Source organism: Peromyscus maniculatus, chromosome 18 (assembly GCF_049852395.1).
Source record: "Peromyscus maniculatus bairdii isolate BWxNUB_F1_BW_parent chromosome 18, HU_Pman_BW_mat_3.1, whole genome shotgun sequence".
In the NCBI taxonomy this organism is placed as follows: Eukaryota; Metazoa; Chordata; class Mammalia; order Rodentia; family Cricetidae; genus Peromyscus; species Peromyscus maniculatus.
In genome coordinates this window covers 50580335-50594876 of record NC_134869.1, presented here as the reverse complement: position 1 = coordinate 50594876, position 14542 = coordinate 50580335, and the positions used below count along the sequence as shown (strand labels likewise).

At 45.0% G+C, this 14542-nt stretch overlaps 1 protein-coding gene across 13 annotated transcripts in view; it reads left to right on the top strand.

Moving 5' to 3' along the window:
• Grip1 (glutamate receptor interacting protein 1) overlaps positions 1–14542 on the top strand; it is a 667949-nt gene that overhangs the window by 614606 nt on the left and 38801 nt on the right. For 10 of the 13 annotated variants that reach the window (XM_076554188.1, XM_076554184.1, XM_076554182.1 and 7 more), the window contains 2 exons: positions 12497–12653; positions 13918–14029. In XM_076554188.1, the coding sequence (XP_076410303.1) occupies positions 12497–12653; positions 13918–14029 (269 nt within the window). Of the gene's footprint in view, positions 1–12496; positions 12654–13917; positions 14030–14182; positions 14393–14542 lie in introns of those variants that run through there. The other 3 variants (XM_015992246.3, XM_015992242.3, XM_076554189.1) reach the window with 2 other exon arrangements.

Sequence of the window (14542 nt, the reverse complement as noted above, 5' to 3'; positions counted from 1 at the left end):
CGTGCGCCACCACCGCCTGCCCCCCTATTATTTTAAAATAAACTTTGCATACAGCTTGCACCCACCCTTTAAAAATTAGCACTCACCACCCCATTGAGGGAATCTACCCTGAACTGGAAGTTTGCTCCAGACTCTGAGCAAGCTGCAAGTTCCCATTGAGCTCTAGGCTAGCCACCCCCTAGCCACTTCACAGCGGTGACAAAGATAAGGCCTTCCCCAGCTGGCAGGGAGCAGAGGCTGCCATGCTCACCGGAAAAACAGCACCCCTCTGTTTATGCCTGTCCACCTGTCGTTCCCCTGGTGATAGACAGGGTCCCCGGTATTTGCTGCCACCAGCTGGTTCAGTGCGTCCTCACGTTCTAAGCAAACTATTGCTGCTCTGTCTCTGCCATGGCCTCAGTTTTGGCTAAATGGGGCTCTGCGAGTCTCTGCAAGTCTCTTCTCTCAGTCCCATCCCACCACCACCACCACCACCACCAACAACAACAACAACAACACCAGCTTCTCACGTTACCTTCACTCAATTTGCCAATTTTCCTCATGTTCTTTGGAGTTATGGACCAATTACAGGTGCAGTGAAGACAGGGTGGGATTCTGCTGTGTGTCGTCCACTTCCAGGGGTGACATCTGAAAGCGGGAAGAACTTTTTCCTCCCTCTGCCATTTTTCAAGCAGTGTTCATCCAGACCCGTGAAACCTTTATTGGCAGGAACAATTACAAATAGCCGCTAGAGCATATAATTTGATTTTCTTGTTCTTTTTTTTTTTTTTTTTTTTTTTTTTTTTTTTTTTTTTTTTTTTTTTTTTTTGGTTTTTTTATTATTATTATTATTATTATTTTACAACACCATTCAGTTCAACATAATAGCCACAGAATCCCCTGTTCTCCCCCACTCGCCCACCCCTCCCCCCAGCCCACCCCCCATTCCCACCTCCTCCAGATCAAGGTCTCCCCCGAGGACCGGGGTTGACCTGGTAGACTCAGTCCAGGCAGGTCCATTCCCCCCTCCCAGACCGAGCCAAGTGTCCCTGCATAAGTCCCAGGATTCAAACAGCCAACTCATGCAACGAGCCCAGGACCTGGCACCAATGCACAGCTGCCTCCCAAACAGATCAAGCCAAATGACTGTCTCACCCATTCAGGGGGCCTGATCCAGTTGGGGGTCCCTCAACCTTTGGTTCATAGATCCTGTGCTTCCATTCATTTGGTTATTTATCCCGGAGCTTTATCCAACCTTGGCTTCAACAATTCTCGCTCATATAAATCCTCTTCATACTCACTAATTAGACTCCCAGTGCTCCACCAGGGGCCCAGCCGTGGATGTCTGCCTTCAGATTCCTCAGTCCTTGGATGGGGTTTATGGCATCACTATTTGGGTGTCTGGCCATTCCATCACCAGAGTAGGTCAGTTCCTGCCGTCTCGCGACCATTGCCAGCAGTCTTTTGAGGGGGTATCTTTGTGGATCTCCGTGGGCCTCCCTAGCTCTCTGCTTCCTCCCCTTCTCACCTTCCCATGTGGTCTTCATTTACCATGGTCTCCTATTCCTTGTTCTCCCTCTCTTTTCTTGATCCAGCTAGGATCTCCCACTCTTTCCCTCGACTGTCGCCCTTCATTGTTCCCACTCATGACCAGGCTATTCATGTAGATCTTGTCCATTTCTCCGTGTCTTTTTTGGGGTCCCGTTTTCCAGGTAGCCTCACTGGTGATGTGAGTAGCAGTCTAGTCATCCTTGTTCCACATCTAGCATCTTCCTATGAGTGAGTACATACCATATTTGTCTTTCTGAGTCTGGGTTACCTCACTCAGGATGATTTTTTCTAGATCCATCCATTTGCCTGCAAACCGTGTGATGTCATTGTTTTTCTCTGCTGAGTAGTATTCCATTGTGTATATGTGCCACAATTTATTTATCCATTCTTCAGTTGAAGGGCATCTAGGTTGTTTCCAGGTTTTGGCTATTACAAACAATGCTGATATGAACATAGCTGAGCAAGTGCTCTTGTGGTATGATTGAGCATTTCTTGGGTATATGCCCAGGAGTGGTATAGCTGGATCTTGGGGGAGATTGATTCCCAATTTTCTAAGAAAGCGCCATATTGATTTCCAAAGTGGTTGTACAAGCTTGCATTCCCACCAGCAGTGGAGGAGAGTTCCCCTAGTTCCACATCCTCTCCAGCATAAAGTGTCTTCAGTGTTTTTGATCTTAGCCACTCTGACAGGCGTAAGGTGGTATCTCAGAGTTGTCTTGATTTGCATTTCCCTGATGATTAGGGAAGTTGAGCAATTCCTTAAATGTCTTTCAGCCATTTGGGATTCCTCTGTTGAGAATTCTCTGTTTAGTTCTAAAGCCCATTTCTCAATTGGACTGTTGGTCCTTTTGATGTCTAATTTCTTGAGTTCCTTATATATTCTGGATATCAGTCCTCTGTCAGATGTGGGGTTGGTGAAGATCTTTTCCCATTCTGTAGGCTGTCGCTTTGCCTTGTTGACCGTATCCTTTGCTCTACAAAAGCTTCTCAGTTTCAAGAGGTCCCATTGATTGATTGTTTGTCTCAGTGTCTGCGCTACTGGTGTTATATTTAGGAAGTGATCTCCTATGCCAAGGCGTTCAAGACTATTTCCTACTTTTTCTTCTAGCAGGTTCAGAGTAGCTGGATTTATGTTGAGGTCTTTGATCCACTTGGACTTAAGTTTTGTGCACGGTGACAGATATGGATCTATTTGCAGCCTTCTACACGCTGATATCCAGTTATGCCAGCACCATTTGTTGAAGATGCTTTCTTTTTTCCATTGTACACTTTTGGCTTCTTTGTCAAAAATTATATGTCCATAGGTGTGTGGGTTAATGTCAGGGTCTTCAATTCGATTCCATTGGTCCACATGTCGGTTTTTATGCCAATACCAGGCTGTTTTTATTACTGTAGCTCTATAGTAGAGCTTGAAGTCGGGGATTGTGATGCCTCCAGAAGTTGTTTTATTGTACAGGTTTCTTTTAGCTATCCTGGGTTTTTTGTTTTTCCATATGAAGTTGAGTATTGTTCTTTCCAGATCTGTGAAGAATTGTGTTGGTATTTTGATGGGGATTGCATTGAATCTGTAAATTGCTTTTGGTAAGATTGCCATTTTTACTATGTTAACCCTGCCTATCCATGAGCATGGAAGATCTTTCCATTTTCTGAGATCTTCTTCAATTTCTTTTTTCAGGGACTTAAAGTTCTTGTCATATAGGTCCTTCACTTGCTTGGTTAGTGTTACCCCAAGGTATTTTATGTCATTTTTGGCTATTGTGAAGGGTGATGTATCTCTAATTGCCTTCTCAGCTTCTTTGTCCATTGTATATAGGAGGGCTACTGATTTTTTTGAGTTGATTTTGTATCCTGCTATGTTGCTGAAGGTGTTTATAAGCTTTATCAATTCCTGGGTGGAATCTTTGGGGTCACTCAAGTATACTATCATGTCGTCTGCAAATAGGGAAAGCTTGACTTCTTCCTTTCCAATTTGAATCCCCTTAATCTCCTTATGTTGTCTTATTGCTCTGGCTAGAACTTCAAGTACTATATTGAATAAGTATGGGGAGAGTGGACAGCCTTGTCTCGTTCCTGATTTTAGTGGAATTGCTTTGAGTTTCTCTCCATTTAATTTGATGTTGGCTGTTGGTTTGCTATATATTGCCTTTATTATGTTTAGGTATGTTCCCTGTATTCCTGATCGCTCCAAGACTTTTATCATGAAGGGGTGTTGGATTTTGTCAAATGCCTTTTCTGCATCTAGTGAGATGATCATGTGGTTTTTTTCTTTGAGTTTGTTTATATGGTGTATTACATTAATGGACTTTCGTATGTTGAACCACCCTTGCATCCCTGGGATGAAGCCTACTTGATCATGGTGGATAATTGTTCTGATGTGTTCTTGGAGTCTGTTTGCCAGTATTTTATTGAGTATTTTTGCATCAATGTTCATGAGGGAGATCGGTCTGTAGTTCTCTTTCTTTGTTGCATCCTTGTTTGGTTTAGGAATCAGGGTAATTGTAGCCTCATAGAAGGAGTTTGGTAATGTTCCTTCTGTTTCTATTATGTGGAACAATTTAGAGAGTATTGGTATTAACTCTTCTTTGAAGATCTGGTAGAATTCTGCGCTGAAACCATCTGGTCCTGGGCTTTTTTTGGTTGGGAGACCTTTAATGACTGTTTCTATTTCCTTAGGGGTTATTGGACTATTTAAATAGTTTATCTGGTCTTGATTAAACTTAGGTATGTGGTATCTATCCAGAAAAATGTCCATTTCTTTTAGGTTTTCCAGTTTTGTGGAGTAGAGGTTTTTGAAATATGACCTTATAATTCTCTGGATTTCCTCAATGTCTGTTGTTATGTCCCCCTTTTCATTTCTGATTTTGTTGATTTGGATTCTCTCTCTCTGTCTTTTGGTTAGTTTGGATAAGGGCTTGTCTATCTTGTTGATTTTCTCAAAGAACCAACTCTTTGTTTCATTAATTTTTTGTATTATTCTCTTAGTTTCTAATTTATTAATTTCACCTCTCACTTTGATAATTTCCTGGCGTCTATTCTTCCTGGGAGACTTTGCTTCTTCTTGTTCTAGAGCTTTCAGATGTGCTGTTAATTCACTAGTGTGCGATTTCTCCAACTTCTTTATGTGGGCATTTAGTGCTATGAATTTCCCTCTTAGCACTGCTTTCATAGTGTCCCATAAGTTTGGGTATGTGGTGTCTTCATTTTCATTGATCTCTAGGAAGTCTTTAATTTCTTTCTTTATTTCTTCCTTAACCCATTGGTGATTCAGTTGAGCATTATTCAGTTTCCATGAGGTTGTAGGTTTTCTGTAGTTTTTGTTGTTGTTGAAATCTAGCTTTAAACCATGGTGATCTGATAGAACACAGGAGGTTATTATGATTGTTTTGTATCTGTTGAGATTTGCTTTGTGGCCAAGTATGTGGTCGATTTTAGAGAAAGTTCCATGGGGTGCTGAGAAGAAAGTATATTCTTTCTTGTTAGGATGGAATGTTCTGTAGATATCTATTAGGTCCAATTGGGTCATGACATCAGTTAAGTCCTTTATTTCTCTGTTAAGTTTCGATTTGGGAGATCTGTCCAGTGGTGAAAGTGGGGTGTTGAGATCTCCCACTATTAATGTGTGGGGTTTTATATGTGGTTTAAGCTTTAGTAATGTTTCTTTTACATATGTGGGTGCTCTTATGTTTGGGGCATATATGTTCAGAATTGAAACTTCATCTTGGTCGATCTTTCCTGTGACGAGGATGTAATGTCCTTCTTGATCTCTTTTGATTGATTTTAGTTTGAAGTCTATTTTGTTGGATATCAGGATGGCTACCCCTGCTTGTTTCTTAAGACCATTTGATTGAAAAGTCTTTTCCCAGCCTTTTATTCTTAGGTAGTGTCTATCTTTGAATTTGAGATGTGTTTCTTGTATGCAGCAGAAGGATGGGTCCTGCTTTCGTATCCATTCTGTAAGTCTATGTCTTTTTATAGGTGAATTAAGTCCGTTGATATTAAGGGATATTAATGACCAGTGATTCTTCATCTCTGTTATTTTTGGTGGTAGTGTGTGTGTACTTCTCTTCTTTGGGGTTTACTGTTGTGGCTTTATCTATTGCCTGTGTTTTCAAGTGTGTATCTGACTTCCCTCGGTTGGAATTTTCCTTCTAGTGCTTTCTGTAGGGCTGGGTTTGTGGATAGGTATTGTTTAAATCTGGTTTTGTCTTCGAATGTCTTGTTCCTTCCGTCTATGATGATTGAAAGTTTTGCTGGGTATATTAGTCTGGGCTGACATCCATGGTCTCTTAGTGTCTGGATTACATCTGTCCAGGTCCTTCTGGCTTTCAAAGTCTCCATTGAGAAATCGGGTGTTATTCTGATGGGTTTACCTTTATAGGTCACTTGGCCTTTTTCCTTGGCTGCTCTTAATATTCTTTCTTTATTCTGTACATTTAGTTGTTTAATTATTATGTGTCGAGGGGACTTTTTTTGGGGGTCTAGTCTGTTTGGTGTTCTATAGGCTTCTTGTATCTTCATAGGCATTTCCTTCTTTAAGTTGGGAAAGTTTTCTTCTATAATTTTGTTGAATATATTTTCTGTGCCTTTGAGTTGGTATTCTTCACCTTCTTCTATCCCTATAATTCGTAAGTTTGGTCTTTTTATGGTGTCCCAGATTTCTTGGACATTTTGGTTCATGACTTTGTTGGCTTTAGTGTTTCCTTCGACTGATGGAACTATTTCTTCTACTGTATCTTCAATGCCAGAAATCCTCTCTTCCATCTCTTGCATTCTGTTGGTTATACTTGCATCCGAAGTTCCTGATCTTTTACTCAGGTTTTCTATTTCCAGCATTCCCTCTGTTTGTGTCTTTTTCATTTTTTCAATTTCCCTTTTCAGATCTTGGACTGTTTCCTTTGTTTGTTTCATTGCTTTTTCATGATTTTCTTTCAGTGCTTTATTGTTTTCTTCCAGGATTTTAATGTTTTCTTCCAGGACTTTATTGTTTTCTTGGAGGGCTTTATTGTTTTCTTCTAATTTGTTTGCCCTTTCCTCTAGTTGTTTACAGCGTTCTTCCAATTTTCTTGTCTTTTCCTCTACACACGCCTCTACCTTCTTCATGAAGTTACTCATAAGGCTACTTTCTTCTGCTTCTTCCAATTTTTGGTGTTCAGGTCTAGATGTTGGAGGCGAGCTAGGTTCTGGTGATGCTGTATTGCTCTTCATTTTGCTGTATGTACTTCTGCTTTGACGTCTGCCCATCTCCTTGTGATTCCTTCTTGGTCTTATCAGTGGACTTGTTTCACAAAGATCTGACAGACTCAGGAGGACTCTCTCTCTTGTCCAAAAGGGAGTTCTCTTTTCCAACTCTTTGGTCCAGAAGGGAAGTCAGGGGCAAGCTCTGGTCCAGAATGGCAGTCGGGGACAGGCTGGGAGCTGGGGGCCGGTCTCTAAGTCTCAGGAAGTGGGTGGGGTCTTGGGCAGATGAGCGTGGGGGCAGGGCGCGGAGACTGCAGGGGCTTGCCGGGGGCTTGGAAATGGGTATCCCTCCCGGTGGGGCTAGAAGGGGAGCTGCCTGGTGGCCAGAACCCGGCGCCAAGCTGGGCAGGTCCTCCCGGGGTGGCTGGTGGCCAGGGATGGGGTCCGGGCTGGACCCAGGCACTCACCTCTGGTCCAGAAGGGAAGTTGTCGGTGGCAGGCTGGGAGCTGGGGGCGGGTCTCTAAGTCTCAGGAAGTGGGTGGGGTCTTGGGCAGATGGGCGTGGGGGCAGGGCGCGGAGACTGCAGGGGCTGCCGGGGGCTTGGAAATGGGGATCCCTCCCGGTGGGGCTAGGAGGGGAGCTGCCCGGTGGCCAGAACCCGGCGCCAAGCTGGGCAGGTCCTCCCGGGGTGGCTGGTGGCCAGGGATGGGGTCCAGGTTGGACCCGGGCACTCACCTCTGGTCCAGAAGGGAAGTCGTCGGGGGCAGGCTGGGAGCTGGGGGCCGGTCTCTAAGTCTCAGGAAGTGGGTGGGGTCTTGGGCAGATGGGCGTGGGGGCAGGGCGCGGAGACAGCAGGGGCTGCCGGGGGCTTGGAAATGGGGATCCCTCCCGGTGGGGCTAGAAGGGGAGCTGCCCGGTGGCCAGAACCTGGTGCCAAGTTGGGCAGGCCTCTCAGGAGTGGCTGGTGGCCAGGGATGGGGTCCTGGCTGGACCCAGGCACTCACCTCTGGTCCAGAAGGGAAGTCGTCGGGGGCAGGCTGGGAGCTGGGGGCCGGTCTCTAAGTCTCAGGAAGTGGGTGGGGTCTTGGGCAGATGGGCGTGGGGGCAGGGCGCGGAGACAGCAGGGGCTGCCGGGGGCTTGGAAATGGGGATCCCTCCCGGTGGGGCTAGAAGGGGAGCTGCCCGGTGGCCAGAACCCGGCGCCAAGCTGGGCAGGTCCTCCCGGGGTGGCTGGTGGCCAGGGATGAGGTCCGGGCTGGACCCAGGCACTCACCTCTGGTCCAGAAGGGAAGTTGTCGGGGGCAGGCTGGGAGCTGGGAGCCGGTCTCTAAGTCTCAGGAAGTGGGTGGGGTCTTGGGCAGATGGGCGTGGGGGCAGGGCGCGGAGACTGCAGGGGCTGCCTGGGGCTTGGAAATGGGGATCCCTCCCGGTGGGGCTAGAAGGGGAGCTGCCCGGTGGCCAGAACCTGGTGCCAAGTTGGGCAGGCTTCTCAGGAGTGGCTGGTGGCCAGGGATGGGGTCCTGGCTGGACCCAGGCACCGATTTTCTTGTTCTTAACAAAACTGGGTCTTTGTAAAGAGAAATCTGGCCAAGATTGTCTGGCTTGCCTTCTTATGCTAAAATTGGTTTTCAAAACTACAAGGAACAACAAGACTTACAGCCCCCAAATTCTAGGCTCAAGGAGTAAATTCCCCAAAAGCATTTTCAAACTTTCTATGTAGGAGCCAATACTGTTTGGCTTCCTTTTCCGCAGGAAGACTGGTTGGGAGTTAAAGGGTATGAATGGAAAATACACACAAAAAAGCAAATGTGACTGAGTTGGGGGGTGTCGGGACTTGACGAATGTCTCCGATTTATTATCCCAAAACATGAAAACCACCGTGCCAAGGCTATTTGGAAGCACCTACATTTGTGAAGCTTTATCTTCCATTCTGCAAATAAATAAAATGAAACATGGTGCTCAGCAGAAAGAACCAAGACTGAATTTTAAACCCTCATTACGACGCAAAATATAAACCTCGATATTAAAACCAAGATGCAGAAGAAATAAAGAAGAGAGAGGGATAAAAGTTTCCACTTCTGAATCAAGGCAGTGATTACTTACAACATATATTTTTACAATTTCTTTGATCAAAGTTTCACTTAAAATGCAGTTTACAGAAGCCGGGGCGATGCCTCCGTTGGTAAAGTGTCTTCCACACAAGCATATGGAGCTGAGTTGGGCTCTCCATCTACATTACAACAAACAAAACAGTCAAGGGCTTCCCAGCCCTGAAGAGAAAGAGAAGGGAGGATTCCTAGGGCTTCCAGTCCAACCAGATGCCAGTCAACAAGCTCCAGATTTGGTGAGAGATCCTGCCTCAAAAAATAGGTGGAGAGCATTTGAGGAAGATACCAAATATAAATTTCTGGCATACACAGACATGAACATACATGTGCATTCACACACACACACACACACACACACACACACACACACACACACACTCATATGAATGTAGTTTCAAATATCATAAACACATTTTAATTTCAAGTACTTGCACTGCCATCCAATAAAAACCAAATTAGAGTTTTGCAGTTTATTTTTTGTTTGCAACAATTTCAGTTTGATCCCAGGGTAAAGGATTATTCCTCAGCATTTGTTATCTTCCCACCTCTGAAAAAACAGCTTGCTTTTACACCCGCCTAATTTCCTCCCCTTTAAGTCATAGTATTGACATCCACCTGCATCAGTTAGGGATTGCATTCGGCTACTTATAAAGGAAAACCAACATGATTGCATTTAACCACAGTGCAGATGTATTGTCTCACACCGTCATCCAGGGCCTGGTGGAGGCAGGCAGTGCCTTGGTGGCATCAGGGCCCACGCGTCTTACTGCTTCTACCCCTTAGCATCTCCGATGTCTCTCCATCACTGCTGCCCTTGTTACACAGCCTCCATCAAGTCTGGAGCATCACGCCTACACTCTCACTTAACTCTTTCTTTGAGTTATCTAGTTACACAGTCCTGTCAATGTTACTTAGAAAAAAAAAAAAACAAACAAACAAATAGAGCCATAGTCATAGACTCTCTTGAAAAATAAATATAAAAAACTCAAAGACTCTCTTGCTGCTTCTCTGATATTACAAGTTAAAGCCAAAGGCCTTGAGTTTCCAGCACAGAACACTTTGTAACTGGGCCTCTCTAGGGTGCGCTTTATTCCATTCTATCCCAGATTCTTCATTACTCTCTAAGCAAATTTCAGTCCCTAGTATAATAAATACCCTGAAAACAAATAGTGTTTGCATATGTTAATCCACCCTGTTCTTTATCAATCCAAAATATGTTGAGAAGTAAAAGTTGGAGTTAGCTATAAAGTATGTATAGGGGGATAGTGTATGGGTGTGTGTGTGCACACAGGCATGCTCCAGGTATAAAGTGTGTGTAGGGGGACAGTGTATGGGTGTGTGTGTGTGCACACAGGCATGCTCCTGTACAGATAAGTGCACACACTGAAGAAGGTCTATCCTGTAGCCAGAATCAGGGAACTTTTCCTCTAAGCCCTAACAGTGGCATGATTTCAATTTTCAAGATGTAGGCATATCAACACTGATACAGAACTCTGCAATGTTTTGGGAATCTATGCTCCTAAAAATTTAGCACTTTTATCCTTGGGGGTCATTTCTCGATCCAAACAGTTACCAGTGCTCCCGCTGGTTGGCTGGCATTTCCAACATCTGGAACAAGAGTTATAAGGATTCTTCCGAGAAGTTTCCTGGCCATGGGAATGGACAGGATGTCTCACAGGATGTCTCACAGATTATTCCTAACTTACCACATAGCCCCGCAGCAGTGGGAGAGGATGGGCAGAGACAGCAATAGATCCAACCTAGCTAATCAGGTGACTACCTTCCTCCTGCAGGGAGGAACACATGTAGGTAGTAGGAGAGACCAGAGTATCTTCTTGGGAGTGAAGAGAATGCTCATGGACTTGTGGGTAGAGAGTAGCCTTTATTTATTATGACTATGTCTTGGCCATTACTCTTTCCAGCGTGGTCAACCCTGTCTTCCCAGCCCTTAGACCTAGGAAATACTGGCATGCTAACCTCAAGCTTTCATTGGCCAAGGACCCAGGTTCTAGCCCCCAAATAGTGAAAATTTTTGTTAGTGTTTGTTATGTTGAATTCCTTAAATACAGTAAGACACACATCTGCTATTAAGCCATATGTGTATGTTTATACAACCTGAGGAAATGATTAAGATGGCTCAGAGGTTAAGAGCACTGGCTGTTCCTCCCGAGGACCTGAGTTCAATTCCCAGCAACCACATGGTGGCTCACAACCATCTGTAATGAGATCTGGCGCCCTCTTCTGGTATGTAGGCAGAATACTGTATACATAATAAATAAATCTTTAAAAAAAAGAAAGAGAGAGAGAGAAAGAAAGAAAGAAAGAAGGAAGGAAGGAAGGAAGGAAGGAAGGAAAGAAAGAAAGAAAGAAAGAAAGAAAGAAAGAAAGAAAGAAAGAAAGAAAGAAAGAAAGAAAGAAAGAAAGAAAGAAAGAAAGAAAGAAAGAAAGAAAAAGAAAGAGAAGAGAAAGGAGAGAAAGAAAGAAAGAAATGTGTGATGATTATGATAGATTATGATATAGGCTATGGAGTCAGCCCTATGCATACGCCCTTGATTTCTCAATTGAACTCCCAAAAGGTATACTGAAAAAATACATACTCCACCATATATTTGAAGTTGCCTTCTAAATGCTTTCTTCAAAATACCTACAAAGGATTTGATGCCTACCTTGTTATACATATCCTTTAAATCTATTACTGTCAAAATCCTGGTGTTAGAGGCTTAGCTGAAATTCAAAGGTGATACATAGTACATAGCCTAATTGTTCCCTAATCCCCCAATGTCTTTCCTATCAGGCTAATCAGACTTAACATACCGCCCCCCCAAACCCATCAAAAAACACATTCTTTGTTTTGCAAGTCAGATAAACATCGTAATGCTCAAGCTTCCTCACCTTGACATCTTCCTTACTTCTGACTTTCAGAGACAGTGTTTCATAGTTTCAAATGCCGTACCCCGAGTTTGCCTGGTCGAACCATGACCCAGCCTCGGGGTGCCCTTCTTTCAGGAGCAAGGCTTTTCCAACCAATCCCTGAATTTGGTAGCTCTTACTTATACTCCTTGTACTCCAGGCCGAGCACCCTCAAGGGTTTAACATGAATGAGAAATGAGTCTTGTCTTTGAAACATGGTGGGAACAGTTGTGAAAGAGAAGGTAAGGGTGAGACCCTTGTCTGGTCCAGAGCCCTGAACTGTGTCAGCCAAGGCAGTATGGGGAAGATGGAGGTGTGCATGTGGACCTGAAAACTGGCCCTCCTGAAACTGTGACTTCTGGGACCCCCGAAGGCTTAGGTGCTAGAAATCAAATTCAAAGCCTTTAATGTTGTCTTTTTTTTGGTTTTCCAAGACAGGGTTTCTCTTGTGTAGCTTTGCGCCTTTCCTGGAACTCACTTGGTAGCCCAGGCTGGCCTCGAACTCACAGAGATCCGCCTGCCTCTGCCTCCTGAGTGCTGGGATTAAAGGCGTGCGCCACCACCGCCCGGCTTAATGTTGTCTTTTAATTGCAATTAATTATAGTAACACAGCTGGCTGTGAAGAAAGCCCTCAGAGCAGGGAGTCAGGATGAGTACCACTATGTGCTCGCTCTTGTTCCCGCTCCTACTTTGCCATCTGCCCCTCATCTGGCCAACGACGTCGTATCTCGGTAGATGAGATAATCCTCATGCCTTGCTTCTGTTTCAGGCTCCACTTTTCAGACTTCAGGATACAATTTCAACACCTATGACTGGAGGAGTCCGAAACAAAGAGGCAGCCTGTCCCCGGTCCCCAAGCCTCGAAGCCAGACTTATCCAGACGTGGGGCTGAGTAATGAAGACTGGGATCGGTCCACAGCCAGCGGGTAGGGTGTTTGCCCCTCCCCCGATGCTGGTGACTTCCGGGTCTCAGAGGGACGCATTGCACCTCTCCATACCCAGTGGCAGCTTCTGTTAACATTGACCTTGTGAAGTCATCATGTTAACCACCCACATCAGCCACATCGAAGGTTCCCAAATCATGTGACTGCCCAGTGAGGGCCAGATAGCGCCAAGCAATGGTGCTGTTTCTCAGAGCAGCATTGCGGGGAAGTCAGCTTCTAGGAAGCATGTCCTTTCTGTGGCAATCGGCTCCTTTCCCTTCTTTTACAAGCAGTTTCACACTAAGTCCCATGTAGGCTACATCCAGAGTTCCTTTGCTTGGAGGCAGAGTCTCCCGTATGGAGCCCCAGGCTTACCTGAAAGTCCCCTTTGCCACAGACTCCTAGGTGTTGGGATTACAGGTGGCTGCCACCAGTCCCAGACAAGAGAACCATAGAGGGGCGTGTGTGTGTGTGTGTGTGTGTGTGTGTGTGTGTGTGTGTGTGTGCAACCACAGGAAACCATCTACTCGGAGCTCGCTAATGAGGCTGGATTGGCTGGCCCACAGGCCCCAGGATCCATCTGTCTCTACATTCCCAGTACTGGGATGGCTAGTGTGTATTCTCACACCCTGCTTTCCCACATAGGTTCTGGATATCGGACTTAGGTGCTCATGCTTACAGGGCGAGCATTTTACTGAATGAGCCATTCGCTCAGCCCACGTTCCATACTTCTTTAGTGAAGAAAGATATCTTAGAGTTGGTTCCTTATCAAAACATTTTTAAGAAAATTGAAAAGTGGAAGTATTAATTTGTTTATAACGATGTTATAAATTCTTAGAGGCGATGTGTCCTCCCCCATAGATGTAGCAGAGAAAATATATTCCCATGGTGCCGCCTGCCACAGCACAGCCACATCAATGCAGCCAGCCAGCAATAGCCATGAATATTCTGAAAGCCAGGTAGTAGTGACAAAGGCCGTTTAATTCTGCAGGCCACTTAGCATTCCTAACATATCAGAGATGCCTTTACTTGGAGGCCACAGTCCAAAGAAACCTTGGTGAAAGTGGATCTCTTTTCCCCGTGTGTGTGTGTGTGTGTGTGTGTGTGTGTGTGTGTGTGTGTGTAAATTGAGGAGAAATATTCAGTGTACAGAAGCGTATGCACACGTGTGTACAAGTTTGTGCGCATGTGTGCACTATGTGTGTGTGCACACACGTGCATGCACGCACGCATCTTCCTTAACCCAGAATGTGTTTCTTGCGGGCAGCTTCGCAGGGGCCTCTGACAGTGCAGAGGCTGAACAAGAGGAAAACTTCTGGTCTCAAGCACTGGAGGACCTGGAGACCTGCGGCCAGTCGGGGATCCTGAGAGAGCTTGAGGTAGCCTCAGTCATGATGCTTATCTTGTTTCTACATTCATTTTTATTTTCACTTAAGTATTTGTTTATTTATTTATTTATTTATTTTTTTGGTCCTTTTTACATTCGCATTAATCACAGCCGTTCATTTAAAAGCTTTAACCCCTTTCCACAGGAGAAAGCTGACAGGCGTGTGTCATTGAGAAACATGACTCTCTTGGTAGCTACCCTTTCCGTTTATACTTTTGCTTGTGCAGCTGCCTTCCCCCCGCCCCGCCCTTGCCTTCCAGACAGCAGTTTGATTTTACACAATGCAGTTCTGACTGACTTGTGGCTTCCGCCATCGCTCCCCTGCTAATCCTGACTGTACCTGTTTCCCACCAAATCGCTAAGGAGCCAGCCCAGTCTCCCAACCGTGGTGCATTTCATTTCTCTTAGCTGCTTTAGAAAGGTTTCTTTGGCATGTTTTCATTTGTACCTGGTATAGAAATTAATTTGATCGTTAAAGAGGAACATAAGAGGAAACACGATTGTG